The 17,666-nt window shown below is 45.3% G+C and overlaps 1 protein-coding gene and 1 long non-coding RNA gene across 7 annotated transcripts in view; one reads left to right on the top strand and one right to left on the bottom strand.

Moving 5' to 3' along the window:
* LOC130112272 (atlastin-2-like) overlaps positions 1–7,196 on the top strand; it is a 33,277-nt gene extending 26,081 nt beyond the window's left edge. The window contains exons 8-16 of one of the 6 annotated variants that reach the window (XR_008810225.1): positions 1,181–1,319; positions 2,588–2,715; positions 2,883–2,939; positions 3,087–3,158; positions 3,827–4,258; positions 5,772–5,786; positions 5,872–6,064; positions 6,270–6,337; positions 6,454–7,196. Coding sequence is in view for 3 of the 6 variants with exons in the window: in XM_056279562.1 (XP_056135537.1) it covers positions 1,181–1,319; positions 2,588–2,715; positions 2,883–2,939; positions 3,087–3,158; positions 3,827–4,258; positions 5,772–5,786; positions 5,872–5,982 (954 nt within the window). In the remaining 3 variants the exon portion in view is untranslated. Of the gene's footprint in view, positions 1–1,180; positions 1,320–2,587; positions 2,716–2,882; positions 2,940–3,086; positions 3,159–3,826; positions 4,259–5,771; positions 5,787–5,871 lie in introns of all 6 variants that reach the window. The other 5 variants (XR_008810223.1, XR_008810224.1, XM_056279563.1 and 2 more) reach the window with 5 other exon arrangements.
* LOC130112275 (uncharacterized) lies at positions 1,228–12,133 on the bottom strand. The gene is made up of 3 exons (XR_008810226.1): positions 12,040–12,133; positions 11,035–11,232; positions 1,228–1,349 (listed from the first exon to the last, which is right to left on the bottom strand). It is a non-coding gene; the product is annotated as an uncharacterized LOC130112275 (long non-coding RNA).
* Positions 12,134–17,666: the final 5,533 nt, after the last annotated feature.

The raw sequence follows: 17,666 nt of genomic DNA, 5'->3' as shown, positions 1-17,666 counted from the left end.
TTTGGAATAAGGCTGTAACATAACAAAATATGGGGAAAGTGAAGGGGTGTGAATACTTTCCGGATGCACTGTACTAGGTTTTAACCTAGTCATGTTTTAAACACTGTACTATAGAGTTGACTCAGCTGGAGGGGTTAGCATAACATTATAGATTAGCATCTGTTAGTCTTTGGCTGCTTTAATCATCAAAATTCATGTTGGGTAATAAAATATACACCTTATTTTAGCTCCTCTTTCAGGTGTTTCCTAATGTTCTGTCATACCACAAATAAATTACATTATCTATGACATCAAAAAAGAAACAATACAAGTAACAGGTGATGTCAGATAATAATAATTATGGTAATTATAATAAAGTCTTTTATAGGCTATCATAAAACAAACAAAGCTATACAGCAGAAGAGTAAATTAAGAGCAAAAAACAGTGGGAGATAATAATGAACAAATAAATACACATTTACTGAAAAAGCTTTTGAAAAACATTTGAAGATAGCTGCTGCACTCTGAACTAGCTGATAGGGTAATTACCTTTTCCAGGTCTGTGGTGGGTAAAAGTAATTAAATTTTAGATTTATTTCTTAGTTGAAAAAAAACACGACTGAACAATTTTATTTACCTGAGTGTCAAAGCCCATGTCAGATGATGATGAGAATGCCAAGACTACCTGGCTTTGTATTTGCTAAAATATATTCTAGGTTTTTCTGAATACAGCTGATAGACTCTGGTGGACCAAATGGGACAACCTTAGATTTTCTTTTTTCAGCTGCAGAAAATTTGCCGACATCCAGTTTTTTATTAACAGCAAGACAGACTGAGATACACAGTCATCAGGGTCATTCACTTTCATGGGCAGATAAAATTGTGTGTCATCTGCATAACAATGAAAAGATAAATTATATTTTTGGATTATGTAGTCAAGTGGAAGCATATACAGACTGAAAAGAATAGGACCTAGAATTGAACCTTGGGGAACTCCACAGGTTATTTGACAGAGAAGGTTTGCTATAAAGTACAGGATCTAAACCAGTCAAGTGCAGATAAAGTGACACTGACTCAATCATGCAAGCGGTCTATTAAGATTGCATGGTCCACGATGGGACTGAGACTGAACAGTTACCTGCATCTGCTGTCATTTGTGACCATTATATATGTAGTTTCTTTCTATGCTGTGTGTGTTCAGGTGAAGCAGAACCAACACGAGGAGCTGCAGAACGTCAGACAGCACATTCACTCCTGTTTCTCCAACATCAGCTGCTTCCTTCTGCCGCACCCCGGCCTCAAGGTTGCCACCAACCCCCAGTTTGATGGCCGCATCCGAGGTACCACAAACCAGTTTACTGTTACTGGAGCTATTGGGACAAAGGAAAGAGGGCTTGTTCATTATCGCTCTCTGTCACTTCTCTGTCATTCAACATCATTCTACCTCTCTGTCACTTCTCTATCATCCATCATTCTATCTTTGTCACTTCTCTGTTATCCTTCATCATTCTATCTCTGTCACTTCTTTGTCATCCATCATCATTCTATCCCTCTATCACTTCTCAATCATTTTCTGTCTGTGTTAAACTCTATCATCCATCACCATTCTATCTGTATCAGGTCCCTATCATCCATCATTCTACTGCTCTATTACTTGTCAAACATCATGCACTTCTCTATCATCCATCATTCTATCTCTGTCACTTCTCTGTCATCCATCGTCATTCTATCTCTGTCACTTCTCTGTCATCCATCACCATTCTATCTGTATCAGGTCCCTATCATCCATCATTCTACTGCTCTATTGTCAAACATCATGCACTTCTCTATCATCCATCATTCTATCTCTGTCACTTCTCTGTCATCCATCATCATTCTATCCCTCTATCACTTCTTAATAATAATTTTCTGTTTGTGTTACACTCTATCATCCATCATCATTCTATCTGTATCAGGTCCCTATCATCCATCATCATTCTACTGCTCTATTACTTGTCAAACATCATTCACTCTCTATTATCCATCATCATTCTATTGCTCTCTCTCACTCTATCGTGCAAGATTCAAGATTAACTTTATTGTCCCAAAGTGGAAGATTTGGCTTGGGCTTTCACCCATGCTTCACCCGTAGAAAGCAAACATTCTCCACACAAAACATACAAAACATGCTCTTATCTGTCTCTGTTACTTCTCTATCATCCTTCATCATTCTTTCTATATCACTTCTCATCATTCTCTCTCTCTGTCACCTCTATCATCCTTCATCATTCTGTCTCTGTCTGTCAGTTCTCTATCATCCTTCATCATTCTCTCTCTCTCTGTCACCTCTCTATCATCGTTCATAATTCTGTCCCTCTTTGTCAGTTCTGTATCATCCATGTTCATTCTTGGATCACAGGAATATTTTTCCATCTTGTGTCAGGTTGCTGTGGCTCTGAACTTTGACCTATGGACTTATGGTTATTTGTAATGTTGGTGATATAGACGTGATCTACGGTGTCTCTCTCTGGATAACAGTCTGATAAATACTAAAGTAGTAAACCTGCTGATGTAAAATCAGTTGTTCTTCTGGGCTGTGCGGCTGAGACAAGTATGTCCTCCTCATCAGATATTGACGAAGAGTTTAAAAAGGAGCTGGTGAATCTGGTTCCTACACTGCTCGCTCCAGAGAACCTGGTGGAAAAGGAGATCGGAGGAGTGAAAGTCACCTGCCGAGACCTCCTTCATTATTTCAAAGTACCGATATTTCTTTCATCTTTCTCAGTCTTCAGTAAGTGTGGCATATGTATGAGTCCTGCTGTCCTGTGTCTGACAGATTCATGAGTCTCCTTAAAGCTCCTCCCACAAACTTTGTTCACTTCTTGCTCCGCTAGCAGTTTTTCATTATTCACGTCCTGTTTCAGGCCTACATGAAGATCTACCAAGGGGAGGAGCTTCCACACCCAAAGTCAATGTTACAGGTATCGCTCATCTGAACCTGGATGGAAATACAATCAGTCCTGCCCTGGCTAATCTGTCGCCCATGATGATATTGGTACATATGGAAGATTTATTGTCTTTAAAGTAGTCGAATGTTGCTTCTTACACCATCATTTTCTGTCTCCAAGGCAACAGCTGAAGCCAATAACCTGGCAGCTGTGGCTGGAGCCAAAGACATCTACAACAAGAGCATGGAGCAGGTAACTTCCTGTCTTTTTCCTGTCATATAATGACCTAACTTTCCGTCTAGACCAGCTCAGCAGTCTCTGAAATCCAAACCCAGACACATACTTCAGAACCTGTTCAGTCACACATCAGGTTTTGTTGGATGGCTAACAACATAAAGCTCATCTGGTTTCTGTCATTTTTCTCTTTAGTTTTGATGGTTTATTTTTGTTTTATTGAGTTATTGCACCGTCCATCCAAGTTTACACCTGTTAATTCAGTTCAGGGCCACAGGAAGCTTGACTCATCACTTTATGCAATTTTTAATCAAGACAGATGCTTCTAGATGTTGACATTTGATATGAGTTGTATTGCAACACACAGAGTTTTTGTTCCACTGTATGGACAGTAAACATGGCCGGTATTAAAATGGACTCGCTAAGCGCTAAATAGTAAATGCTTCATTATAATGTTGGTGTGTTTGGAAGAATTGGGCCACAAAATGAAAATATGGAAGTAAGAGGATAAGTAGATCATTTAAATCCAAACAGAAGAATGTTTTCCTGTAGAGTTCTGTGGCTGGTGGTTCATGAGGAGGTGTGGCTCGTGGCGGCGGGGCAGCATTCTTTTCTGTTTTAAATGTAAATGATCAATTCTCGTCTCCCCGTGTTGTCCGGCGATATGTTTTTCTGTGTTGATCCAGCTCTGCGGCGGAGACAAACCCTATGTCTCACCGTCCGAGCTGGAGTGCCGACACGTTGAGCTGCGGCAGGCATCCGTCCGACACTTCCGCACCATAAAGAAGATGGGCGGCGAGGAATTCTGCCAGCGTTACCAGGAGCAGCTGGAGGCAGAGCTCGACGACATGTACGCCAACTTCACTAAGCACAACCATGGCAAGAACATCTTCTTCGCCGCGCGCACGCCCGCCATCCTGTTCGCCGTGATGTTCGTCATGTACGTGGTGTCGCTGGTGACAGGCTTCGTGGGGATCAGCTCGGTGGCGACGCTGTGTAACTTCGTGATGGGCGTGGCCTTGGCCTCCCTTTGCACCTGGGCCTACGTCAAATACTCTGGCGAGTTCCGTGAGCTGGGTGGAGTCATCGACCGGGTGGCTGAGACCCTCTGGGAACAGGTGAGTGAAGGGGGTGGGGGCTTGGTGGTCCTCACCCGTTGGTTTACTGGTTTCTTTGCGACTGGTGTGGTGGAATATTCTGGTGAAAAGCATTAATGACATGAACATGGTTGACGGAGAAATGTGAAACCCACCGATGGAACATTTTAAAAGTGAAGTCCTCAGATGAAGACCTCTCATGATAAGTGAAGTCCTCAGATGAGGACTTCTCATGATAAGTGAAGTCCTCAGATTTTCATAAGTGAAGTCCTTAGATGAGGACTTCTCATGATAAGTGAAGTCCTCGGATGAGGACTTTTCATGATAAGTGAAGTCCTTAGATGAGGACTTTTCATGATAAGTGAAGTCCTCAGATTTTCATGATAAGTGAAGTCCTTAGATGAGGACTTCTCATGATAAGTGAAGTCCTCGGATGAGGACTTTTCATGATAAGTGAAGTCCTCAGGTGAGGACTTTTCATGATAAGTGAAGTCCTTAGATGAGGACTTCTCATGATAAGTGAAGTCCTCAGATGAGGACTTTTCATGATAAGTGAAGTCCTTAGATGAGGACTTCTCATGATAAGTGAAGTCCTCAGGTGAGGACTTTTCATGATAAGTGAAGTCCTTAGATGAGGACTTCTCATGATAAGTGAAGTCCTCAGGTGAGGACTTTTCATGATAAGTGAAGTCCTTAGATGAGGACTTTTCATGATAAGTGAAGTCCTCAGATTTTCATGATAAGTGAAGTCCTTAGATGAGGACTTCTCATGATAAGTGAAGTCCTCGGATGAGGACTTTTCATGATAAGTGAAGTCCTCAGGTGAGGACTTTTCATGATAAGTGAAGTCCTCAGATGAGGACTTTTCATGATAAGTGAAGTCCTTAGATGAGGACTTCTCATGATAAGTGAAGTTCTCAGATGAGGACTTTTCATGATAAGTGAAGTCCTCAGGTGAGGACTTTTCATGATAAGTGATGTCCTCAGGTGAGGACTTTTCACGATAAGTTAAGTCCTCAGATGAGGACTTCTCATGATAAGTGAAGTCCTCAGATGAGGACTTTTCATGATAAGTGAAGTCCTCGGATGAGGACTTTTCATAATTAGCCATTTGGATCATCAGTGACTTTGTTCCTTCTGTTACGTTTATGTCCTCTGTCCCCTAGGCTGAAAGGGTCATTAGGGGTCTTGGTCCATCTCAAAATATCTGACGTTAAAACAAATTTGCTGAAGTTTGATCCAAAAGAATGAATGAATGACATGATGCAGTGCATTGTGGGATGTTGAGTTTGCCTCAACAGTTTCTTCTGTGGTCCATGTGAGTCCAGGACTCATGACAACAAATCTTGGCCTCTTTGTGCTAGACTGTCTCTTCTGGTGTAGCCTGTCAGCAAACTAAAACAGCCAGAAGATCATTCAGTGTACCAGTAACGTGTTCATGTCCTCATGTTGGCCCGGACCTGGTTTTACTTTGAGTTTCATGAAAAAAACGCCTTTAATCCACCTTCTCTTCCCTCTCCTACCGCTCCCAAAGAAGACTCCGCGTAAGGTGAGCGCCTCTGAATCACGCTAGCTTTCTGGCCACGTGTGGCGTGTTGTTTTCTGACCTCGCGTTCTCTCCGTCTGTGGTCCAGGTGTTCTCCAAGCTGTTCGAGGTGGCACGCAGTCGAGTCCCGTTGGGCGGTCTGGTTCCGACGAGTCGACACACGCCGGCCTCCAACAACAACATCAAGAAGAAGAACTAACATGGCCAACACCCCACCCCACCCAGCACCACCTCATTTTCCTTCCCATTTGTTAGACACGTTTCACCCCCCGAGGCTGCAGGTTGGCACTTTGAGATTTTTTTCCAATTTGTTTTTACATTTTTGGCGGTGAAGGGGCGGAATTTAAATATTCATGGTGGGCGGGGCTTTCTGCCAGGTGGCTTTACCAGCTCAATGACCAGATTTCTCTTCCCTATCCTACTTTTTCAACCTTTTCTCCCTTTGTTATCCACTGTCATATCTCCCTCCTCTCTCGTGTGCCGTAGATCCAAAGTTTATGGCTTTAGGACTTTAGCACCGCCCGGTCCAATATCATCCCAAACAGGAAGCAAAGGTGGGGCAGAGACTTGCAGGGTGGTGCAGGGTTAATCTGTAATCTGTAGATAAAATGTAATTCCATGATTTACTTCTCCTGTCCACACCGTCTACCCCCGGCGGTACTCTTGTCAGGAGAAACTATGGACCCGGTGAAACACACTTCCTGTCAGTCCGAGCGGGAGGCGGAGCAGAACTCTACATACAGTTCCAACCAGACGCTGGAGCGGCTCCGCAGTGCTTGATGTCTGAGCGTTTGGCTGTCAGTCAAGTCACTCTCATCTTGTCTGCACACATCGGCTCTTCTCCGAGACCATTTTCCAGGTTTTGGCCGCTCGGTTCTCCACCCGAGTTCATTGCAACACTACTGGATTCTCTCAGCCATGTGGCGCTGTTCCCAACATATTTGGTTTATTTATTGATTATACTGAAATAAGCTTGATCACGTGGAGTCTTATGATGTGATGTTTCATGAAGAAGTGAAAAGGATCGGCCTCTTGGTGCAAGCCCAGTCCAGAGGAGCTGTCTGTGCAGAAGGATTCACACCGGCCAGTGTGACTGGTGTTGGGTCTGATGTTGTGTTCTCCAGTTTGTGCGTGGGGTCATCATTCCATCCACGTCATCCCCTCAGCTGTCTGCTGTGTTTCTGTACAGGCTGGTTTTAAGGCCTGCTCAGATGTAAAGGCATGTGTATGAACTATACATATATAAATACATTTTCTAAACCTTTTGTAGCTGGAAGACCACTGGTGTCATGCTAAACCACAACACGGCTCGCTGCATATACAGGAATGCTGTTGTCATGTGTGCGTATGTCAGCTAATTACCTTTATTTTTATATATATATATATATATATATATATATATATATATATATACATACATATACACACACATACATACATGTGTATATGTTAGACATATGTATATGTGTGTGTGTATATATATATATGTATATTCACAAACATACATATACTGTGTGTACATGTATATATGTGTATATATACATACATGTGTGTATATTTATATATACATGCATATGTATGTTTGTATACACGTGTATATATATGTGTGTGTGTACATAAACATGTGTATATATTTATATATACACACGTATGTTTGTATGTGTGTATATATACATACACTTATCTGCATACATACATATGTATATATATATGTATGTATGTGTATGTGTATATATATATATATATATATATATATATATATATATATATCGTTGAGCACTACAATCCCAGCCCTGCTGTAAAGAATGTTTATAATCAGGATTTTTTTCTTCTGTTGTATTTTTAAGTTATTTTTCATTAATTTATTTATGGATACGACATTAAACTAAAGTCATACACCCAGAGTGGCCGGTGTCGTTTGTTCCACAGTACAACAGAGTAATGACCCTGAAGCTGCCGCTGGACTGACTGAGTCCCGGTCCACATTGTTGGACGGTGTAAACATGAGACCCGCTGTGTAACCTGCTAACAGTTGTGTAGGGTAGCTCAACAAGCAGGGACAGCACACGTCCACATGCTCGCTGATGTCACGTATTTCTCAGTAGACTACACATCACCTGGTTTTCTATCCAAAGTAAAAGTGAAATCTCATTCTCTGACTTGACCCTCCAGCTTCTTCTCTTCACCGCCCTGACTGGACGTCTGAACGGTGATTGGCAGGCGACTGAAGGAATGAAATAGTCTCTTCTGTCTGGTCGCTGCTGCTGTTGTGATGTACTGATCTGTCTCACTGATGTCAAGTCAACTCAGTTTTATTTGTGTAGCCCAGTATCACACGTTACACATGTGTCTCGGGGGCTTCACAGCAACACAACAGCCTGTCCTTAGACCCTCTCATGGGATCAGGAACACCTCCTAAAACCCCTTTAACAGGGAGAAACAACAGGAAGAAGCCTCAGGGAGAGCAGCAGAGGAGGACCTCTCTCCCAACACAACAGCCTGTCCTTAGACCCTCTCATGGGATCAGGAACACCTCCCTAAAACCCTTTAACAGGGAGAAACAGTAGGAAGAAAGCTCAGGGAGAGCAGCAGAGGAGGACCTCTCTCCCAACACAACAGCCTGTCCTTAGACCCTCTCATGGGATCAGGAACACCTCCCTAAAACCCTTTAACAGGGAGAAACAACAGGAAGAAGCCTCAGGGAGAGCAGCAGAGGAGGACCTCTCTCCCAAGACAACAGCCTGTCCTTAGACCCCCTCATGGGATCAGGAGCACCTCCCTAAAAACCCTTTAACAGGGAGAAACAGTAGGAAGAAAGCTCAGGGAGAGCAGCAGAGGAGGACCTCTCTCCCAACACAACAGCCTGTCCTTAGACCCTCTCACGGGATCAGGAACACCTCCCTAAAACCCTTTAACAGGGAGAAACAACAGGAAGAAGCCTCAGGGAGAGCAGCAGAGGAGGACCTCTCTCCCAACACAACAGCCTGTCCTTAGACCCTCTCATGGGATCAGGAACACCTCCCTAAAGACCCTTTCACAGGGAGAAACAGTAGGAAGAAAGCTCAGGGAGAGCAGCAGAGGAGGACCTCTCTCCCAACACAACAGCCTGTCCTTAGACCCTCTCATGGGATCAGGAACACCTCCCTAAAACCCTTTAACAGGGAGAAACAGTAGGAAGTAAGCTCAGGGAGAGCAGCAGAGGAGGATCTCTCTCCCAACACAACATCCTGTCCTTAGACCCCCTCATGGGATCAGGAACACCTCCCTAAAAACCCTTTAACAGGGAGAAACAACAGGAAGAAAGCTCAGGGAGAGCAGCAGAGGAGGACCTCTCTCCCAAGACACACAGCCTGTCCTTAGACCCCCTCATGGGATCAGGAACACCTCCCTAAAGACCCTTTAACAGGGAGAAACAGTAGGAAGAAAGCTCAGGGAGAGCAGCAGAGGAGGACCTCTCTCCCAACACAACAGCCTGTCCTTAGACCCTCTCATGGGATCAGGAACACCTCCCTAAAACCCTTTAACAGGGAGAAACAACAGGAAGAAGCCTCAGGGAGAGCAGCAGAGGAGGACCTCTCTCCCAACACAACAGCCTGTCCTTAGACCCTCTCATGGGATCAGGAACACCTCCCTAAAACCCTTTCACAGGGAGAAACAACAGGAAGAAAGCTCAGGGAGAGCAGCAGAGGAGGACCTCTCTCCCAACACAACATCCTGTCCTTAGACCCCCTCATGGGATCAGGAACACCTCCCTAAAACCCCTTTAACAGTGAGAAACAACAGGAAGAAGCCTCAGGGAGAGCAGCAGAGGAGGACCTCTCTCCCAACACAACAGCCTGTCCTTAGACCCCCTCATGGGATCAGGAACACCTCCCTAAAACCCTTTAACAGGGAGGAACAACAGGAAGAAGCCTCAGGGAGAGCAGCAGAGGAGGACCTCTCTCCCAACACAACAGCCTGTCCTTAGACCCCCTCATGGGATCAGGAACACCTCCCTAAAACCCTTTAACAGGGAGAAACAACAGGAAGAAAGCTCAGGGAGAGCAGCAGAGGAGGACCTCTCTCCCAACACAACATCCTGTCCTTAGACCCCCTCATGGGATCAGGAACACCTCCCTAAAACCCCTTTAACAGTGAGAAACAACAGGAAGAAGCCTCAGGGAGAGCAGCAGAGGAGGACCTCTCTCCCAACACAACAGCCTGTCCTTAGACCCTCTCATGGGATCAGGAACACCTCCCTATAGACCCTTTAACAGGGAGAAACAACAGGAAGAAAGCTCAGGGAGAGCAGCAGAGGAGGACCTCTCTCCCAACACAACAGCCTGTCCTTAGACCCTCTCATGGGATCAGGAACACCTCCCTAAAGACCCTTTAACAGGGAGGAACAACAGGAAGAAGCCTCAGGGAGAGCAGCAGAGGAGGACCTCTCTCCCAACACAACAGCCTGTCCTTAGACCCTCTCATGGGATCAGGAACACCTCCCTAAAGACCCTTTAACAGGGAGAAACAGTAGGAAGAAAGCTCAGGGAGAGCAGCAGAGGAGGACCTCTCTCCCAACACAACATCCTGTCCTTAGACCCCCTCATGGGATCAGGAACACCTCCCTAAAACCCTTTAACAGGGAGAAACAACAGGAAGAAGCCTCAGGGAGAGCAGCAGAGGAGGACCTCTCTCCCAAGACACACAGCCTGTCCTTAGACCCTCTCATGGGATCAGGAACACCTCCTAAAACCCCTTTAACAGGGAGAAACAGTAGGAAGAAGCCTCAGGGAGAGCAGCACAGGAGGACCTCTCTCCCAAGACGCACAACCTGTCCTTAGACCCCCTCATGGGATCAGGAACACCTCCCTAAAACCCTTTAACAGGGAGAAACAGTAGGAAGAAAGCTCAGGGAGAGCAGCAGAGGAGGACCTCTCTCCCAAGACACACAACCTGTCCTTAGACCCTCTCATGGGATCAGGAACACCTCCTAAAACCCCTTTAACAGGGAGAAACAGTAGGAAGAAGCCTCAGGGAGAGCAGCAGAGGAGGACCTCTCTCCCAAGACGCACAACCTGTCCTTAGACCCCCTCATGGGATCAGGAACACCTCCCTAAAACCCTTTAACAGGGAGAAACAGTAGGAAGAAAGCTCAGGGAGAGCAGCAGAGGAGGACCTCTCTCCCAAGACACACAGCGGGACATGATGTTGTGTTTACACAACTTACACAACGCAACGCTGAAAGAGGATAACACAGTTATAATGGACTTACAACATATATGAAGAATATGATGAGCGGGATGCCAAGCAGCGTCCAGACGCCACCAGGACAGCCCAGGACCCGAGCCACGTGACCAGCATCCCCGTGTAGACCTGACAGGAGGCCAGACTGCACATGCACACACAGGGGAGACTCACATCACACCATTCACACACACGGGAGAAGAGACAAGAACACACAGTCACACATCTGAGTGAGAGAAGGATACAACGTTAAAACAGTATAACAACATGACATGGCTTTATAAGATGTATGAAGAATGTGGTGAGGGGGATGCCAAGCAGAAGACATCATTCAGAAAGAGAAAAGACGTGAGAGAAGAGAACAGTTTGCAGTAGTCAATAACTATATAATCTATACTCTATAATCTATATAGTCTATATAATCTATATAGTCTATACTCTGTAATCTATACTGTATATAATCTGTACTCTATAAACTATACTTTATAACCTATAATCTATATGGTCTATACTCTGTAATCTGTACTCTAATCTATATAGTCTATACTCTGTAATCTGTAATCTATATAGTCTATACTCTATATAATCTGCACTCTGTAATCTATACTTTATAACCTATACTCTATAATCTATATAGTATATATAATCTATATAGTCTATACTCTGTAATCTGTACTCTAATCTATAGTCTATACTCTATATAATCTGTACTCTATAAACTATACTTCAAACCTATAATCTATATAGTCTATACTCTGTAATCTGTACTCTAATCTATACAGTCTATACTCTATATAATCTATACTCTATAATCTCATCAGCAGAACAGTGGTTGGTAAATCCATTGAGACATAAACCGACCTGCCAAGCAGTACAGGTTGTGAAGCACTCAATTTAAAGGCAACTAGTCGTAAACTAAGACAAAAAGATGAGTTTTAAGTTTGGACTTAAAGGACTCAACACACTGATTGTCTGATGCTAGCAGGCAGGTTATTCCACAAGAACACACAAGTTTGGTCACAATGGTATGTACCCAGAGTTCCTCCCTGATCCTGGTTAGAAGAAGCCGCTCATCTTCCTTGCTGGACTGTCATCCTGGTGGATAACAGAACTTGCTCAAAGGTCATAGGTCAGGTCTCCGCTCATCCCTATCCTCTAGCTCGTGATTCTCCAGGACCGTTCCTTCAGACCTTGTTAGACTCAAGTGGGTTTCCCACACGTTCCTCTGCCATAAACCAACAGTCCCCACAGGCCTTCACCTATTCACAAAGGGGAGGACACTTCATGAGCCCCACACGTCCATCCAAACACTGTCAACACAGCACAGCTGATTAAAAGTCAGCAGATATCATACAGGAATTGTCCTCACAGTACCCACAAGAACGGGGCCCGATAAGAAAAGGCCCTGCTGCCACCAGCTGACTTCTTCTTAACTTGGGGTACACACAGGAGCCCTGTGGTTTGAGAGCGGAGAGCTGGAGATGGCATGTAGGGTTTAAGGAGATCAGACAGGTAGGATGGGGCAAGAGATGGCATGTAGGGTTTAAGGAGATCAGACAGGTAGGATGGAGCAAGAGATGGCATGTAGGGTTTAAGGAGATCAGACAGGTAGGATGGAGCAAGAGATGGCATGTAGGGTTTAAGGAGATCAGACAGGTAGGATGGAGCAAGAGATGGCATGTAGGGTTTAAGGAGATCAGACAGGTAGGATGGAGCAAGAGATGGCATGTAGGGTTTAAGGAGATCAGACAGGTAGGATGGGGCAAGAGATGGCATGTAGGGTTTAAGGAGATCAGACAGGTAGGATGGGGCAAGAGATGGCATGTAGGGTTTAAGGAGATCAGACATGTAGGATGGGACAAGAGATGGCATGTAGGGTTTAAGGAGATCAGACAGGTAGGATGGGGCAAGAGATGGCATGTAGGGTTTAAGGAGATCAGACAGGTAGGATGGAGCAAGAGATGGCATGTAGGGTTTAAGGAGATCAGACAGGTAGGATGGAGCAAGAGATGGCATGTAGGGTTTAAGGAGATCAGGCAGGTAGGATGGAGCAAGAGATGGCATGTAGGGTTTAAGGAGATCAGACAGGTAGGATGGAGCAAGAGATGGCATGTAGGGTTTAAGGAGATCAGACAGGTAGGATGGAGCAAGAGATGGCATGTAGGGTTTAAGGAGATCAGACAGGTAGGATGGAGCAAGAGATGGCATGTAGGGTTTAAGGAGATCAGACAGGTAGGATGGAGCAAGAGATGGCATGTAGGGTTTAAGGAGATCAGACAGGTAGGATGGGGCAAGAGATGGCATGTAGGGTTTAAGGAGATCAGACAGGTAGGATGGGGCAAGAGATGGCATGTAGGGTTTAAGGAGATCAGACAGGTAGGATGGGGCAAGAGATGGCATGTAGGGTTTAAGGAGATCAGGCAGGTAGGATGGAGCAAGAGATGGCATGTAGGGTTTAAGGAGATCAGACAGGTAGGATGGGGCAAGAGATGGCATGTAGGGTTTAAGGAGATCAGACAGGTAGGATGGGGCAAGAGATGGCATGTAGGGTTTAAGGAGATCAGGCAGGTAGGATGGAGCAAGAGATGGCATGTAGGGTTTAAGGAGATCAGACAGGTAGGATGGGGCAAGAGATGGCATGTAGGGTTTAAGGAGATCAGACAGGTAGGATGGGTCAAGCCCATTTAGGATTTTATAAGTCAGCAGAAGCACCTTGTACTCTGATCTAACATGGATAGGAAGCCAGTGAAGGGAGGAGGCAGGAATTGGTGTAATATGGTCACATGTCCTAGTTGTAGTCAGGATTCTAGCAGCAGCATTCTGAACCATCTGAAGACTTCTAGTACTAGCATGTGGCAGACCTGAGAACACAACATTACAGTAATCAGGTCTGGATGAGACACTTTTCCTGTGGACAGGAAAGACAAAGTCAAAAAAAGTCAAATGGTCCAAATTCCGCCTGCTGCCCTGGTTGAAGGTTTAGTAATAGAAGATTCTAGAACTAGTCTCCAACACAACAGAGGAAACACACATGCATGTTTTAACCACACTGTCATGTTGGTCGATGGTTGATGGAAATGAAGTATTCGGTGTCCTCACGTGACCCCATCTGAAGAGACCAGTTCATCCCAGCCTGTACAGCCAGTGGGGTACAAAACCTTCCACAGCATCAAACAACAGATTTCACTGATTTTTTCTGTTAGTCTTTGTATCAAACGTGAACATTACCTCGGTTTGGGACAGATCTGCAATGGTGATGGACAGGTTGACGGATGACATCAGGACTGGTTGATTGATTGATTGATTGATTGATGTTTGCGGATGACATTGTGATCTGTAGTGAGAGTAGGGAGCAGGTGGAGGAGAGCCTGGAGGGGTGGAGGTATGCACTGGAGAGAAGAGGAATGGAAGCCAGTAGGACCAAGATGGAATACCTATGTGTGAATGGATATATGTATATAGATACACATATATACAGTGCATCCAGAAAGTATTCCCACCCCTTCACTTTCCCCACATGTTGTCATGTTACAACCTTATTCCAAAATGGATTAAATTCCTCTTTTCCTCATCAATCTACACACAATACCCCATAATGACAAAGTGAAAAGGTTTTGCAGACATGTTGCCACGTTTATAGAGAGACCCAGCCTACCATACGCCCTGGTAGCTTGCAGAGCCTCCGACGTGTGGGCTACAAGCCCTACTACCCCAGTACTACCCCAGTACTTACTGGGGTAGTACTGGGGTAGTAGGGCTTGCAGTTAGTGCAGGCTGCATGCTGCATGCTGCTTCTGCTTGCTACTCTCTGCTCTCAGCTCCTGCCGCCAGCTGGCCCTCTTGTAGGGGGTGAAAAGAGGAGCCGAGTGCCGAAGTCTCCCCTGCCCGGTCACAGCCTCTCTACCGCCAACACTCCTGCAGTGCCTCCTCGTGGCCACACACGGTAACTGCGTACCTTGCGATCCCTGGCTAAGCTGTAGGGGATCTCGGAGCTACAGTGGTCCCCAGAGGTCTAATGCGCAGCTCCCACGTGAAGTGGACACGCCCTGGCATTGACCAGCCACTGTCCCGCTGCCTTGTGGGTAAGTGTAGGACGACAGAGGCTAGGGGAGCACACCCTGAGAGAAAAGCAGCATGCATGGCGGCGCACGATAGGCGGTCCTCTGACAGACTGCAGCTCCGGCAGCCTCCTGCAGCCGTGGAAGAGTGCTGGTGGTCTTGGGTTCTCCTTGCCACCGGATCCCACCCTCTCACAGTGAAGAAGTGCTGCTGGGACATGCGCGCCCCCAGCGGCACTCTGAATCATCTCTGCGCAGGTATCCACCTCTGCCTCGGTGAGGGCAGGCTCACACACACACAAACAAGGCAAACACCCATCATCATTTTATTGGTTGCTCATTTGGGTTGTGTTGCAGTGCCCCCTTTGATTGGATTAAATGTGAATAGTCCTCCTGATTCATGTCCGCGTGCTTTAGTTCGCCTAATTTCTTAGAGTGGACGGGAATTATTGAAACGTCTTTTTACCGTAAGTGCTGCAATATAGGGGCATTAGCGGGGATGCAGGGATTCCAGACTTTAAAAAAATGTGGAAAGTGGGTAAAAGTGTGTGTGTGGGGGGGAGGCATTACGGCGCCCCTTGCAATTGAGCCATCATTTACGAAAGCCTGGTCAAGCCAGCCGCTAGTGTGATTTTGATGCGCCTCTACTGATGGTGTTACGGTAAGGGCGCTTGGACCCGTATGTCTCAGTTCAACAAAGAATTTTCAGTGGCTTCATGTAGTGGGAGACCCTGGATATGTTTATGACAGGTTTCATGTGGTTTTACTGTAGGTTTTGAGAAAAACTGAGTTTAGTTTAGCTTTAATCTTCTCAAAAACTGTCACGCCAGGGTCTCCCACTACATACGCCCAATTCACGCCGCGGCCATCTTGGATTTTTAAAAAACCAAGCGGTGGGAACTGAGCCACGCCCCCTTCTTACTTCATTGAAAACACTGCCGGAAGCAACATGTCGGACTGCTGTGTACCATCCTGCAGCTCCTATCAAAGAAGGGGAAGAGATCAATCCTCGACGTTTCACCGCTTCCCCAAACGCCCGCACACCCGTAAGGCACGGGTGGTGCAAATTAAGAGGCATACAGGGCCACATTTTCAGGTAACTACCAATACCTTCACCTTTACCTACCTAGCTAGCTGGTTGGCTAGCTAGCTAGGTAGCTCCCTAGCAACGTTGTTAGCTAGCTTTCTGGTCTAACTACAACCATAACAGTTAACATGTTGCTGACAGTAACGTCAGATATCATTTGTCATTATAGATCACAGACACCAGGGTGTGCTCACAGCACTTCACAAAACTGAAACCCGGAACTCTACCGACCATTTTCCCATGGTCAAATCAACCTACGCCGAGGAGGAAGCTAAGTTTACTAACTTTACTAGCAGACAGACATCACGGTAGGTCATGCAGAGCTATAATAACGTTAGCTGGATGTTGTCATGAAAATGATGTTAGGATGTTGATGAAATGAAACATAATACCTGCCATTAATAGCTTGTATGTTTAGGGTTCCTGTTCGTGGTGGTCAACCTGCTGGGGAGGTGACACCCGAGTCAGCAGATGAGTGAGTAATGTTTACAGTTGTGCACTCATGTTTACAACTAAATTCCACATTAAGATGCCATATGGCTAAATGTGTACTCCTCCTGCTATTATTGCAAGAGACATTATGTACATGTAGGCCTACTGTATGCATTGAGCTGCAGAGGTTACATGTACATTTAACGTTACTGTATGCATTGAGCTGCAGAGGTTGCACCATGTACAGCCAGTTAAATAATATTGGGGTGACCAGTTTCACTGTGACTAAAACATTAGAAGGGAGACAGAAGTTTGACGTTGAAAAATGTTTGCTCCTGTTTGTAGTCGCATTGGTGACTTAATAGCGGAAGAAGATGAAGAGGAACATGAGGGAGATAGGTGAGTTGTTACTGTCAGTACAATACAATTTTTCAAACATGTAGATTACTGCATTGTATACTATGTGTGTGTGTGTGTGTGTGTGTGTGTGTGTGTGTGTATATATATATATATATATATATATTCACTAATCTTTCAATAGTGGATAGCTCTGTTCTGACACATCATCTTGATAACAGGAAAATGTGTGGATTTATATTGCTTCCCACATGTATGACATATCCTCATGTGTCCAGTGAGGTTTGGGCGACTCTACCTGATCATGACTACGACGTGAAGCCCCTTTCTGTGGAAGACCAGCTTCATGCAGTAAAGAAACGTATCGCTTTCCTGGAGGACGAAAATAAAAAGCTGAAAAGTGAGCGTTTTGGTCTAGAACGCTTCCAGTGTGCGCCCAATCTGATCAGGTTTTACACTGGTTTTAAGGATTACCACACCCTCAAAGCCCTCTTCCTAGCTTTACAGCCTACTGCAGAGTCCATGGCGTGATGGACTCAAATGCAAAGGAACAGCCATAACCTAGAACACATTTCTGTGTCTGGCTTCCATGCAGAGCATTTATTGCTGATTGATCAGTTTTTCCTGTTCCTGTGCCGTGTGAGGCAGGGCCTTTTTGCTCTGGATTTATCTGTACGATTCAATGTGTCGCCGGCCACAGTCAGCAGGAACTGTACGATGTGGGCC

Source organism: Lampris incognitus, chromosome 5 (genome assembly GCF_029633865.1).
Source record: "Lampris incognitus isolate fLamInc1 chromosome 5, fLamInc1.hap2, whole genome shotgun sequence".
Lineage (NCBI taxonomy): Eukaryota > Metazoa > Chordata > Actinopteri > Lampriformes > Lampridae > Lampris > Lampris incognitus.
This window is presented reverse-complemented; position numbering and strand designations above follow the sequence as displayed.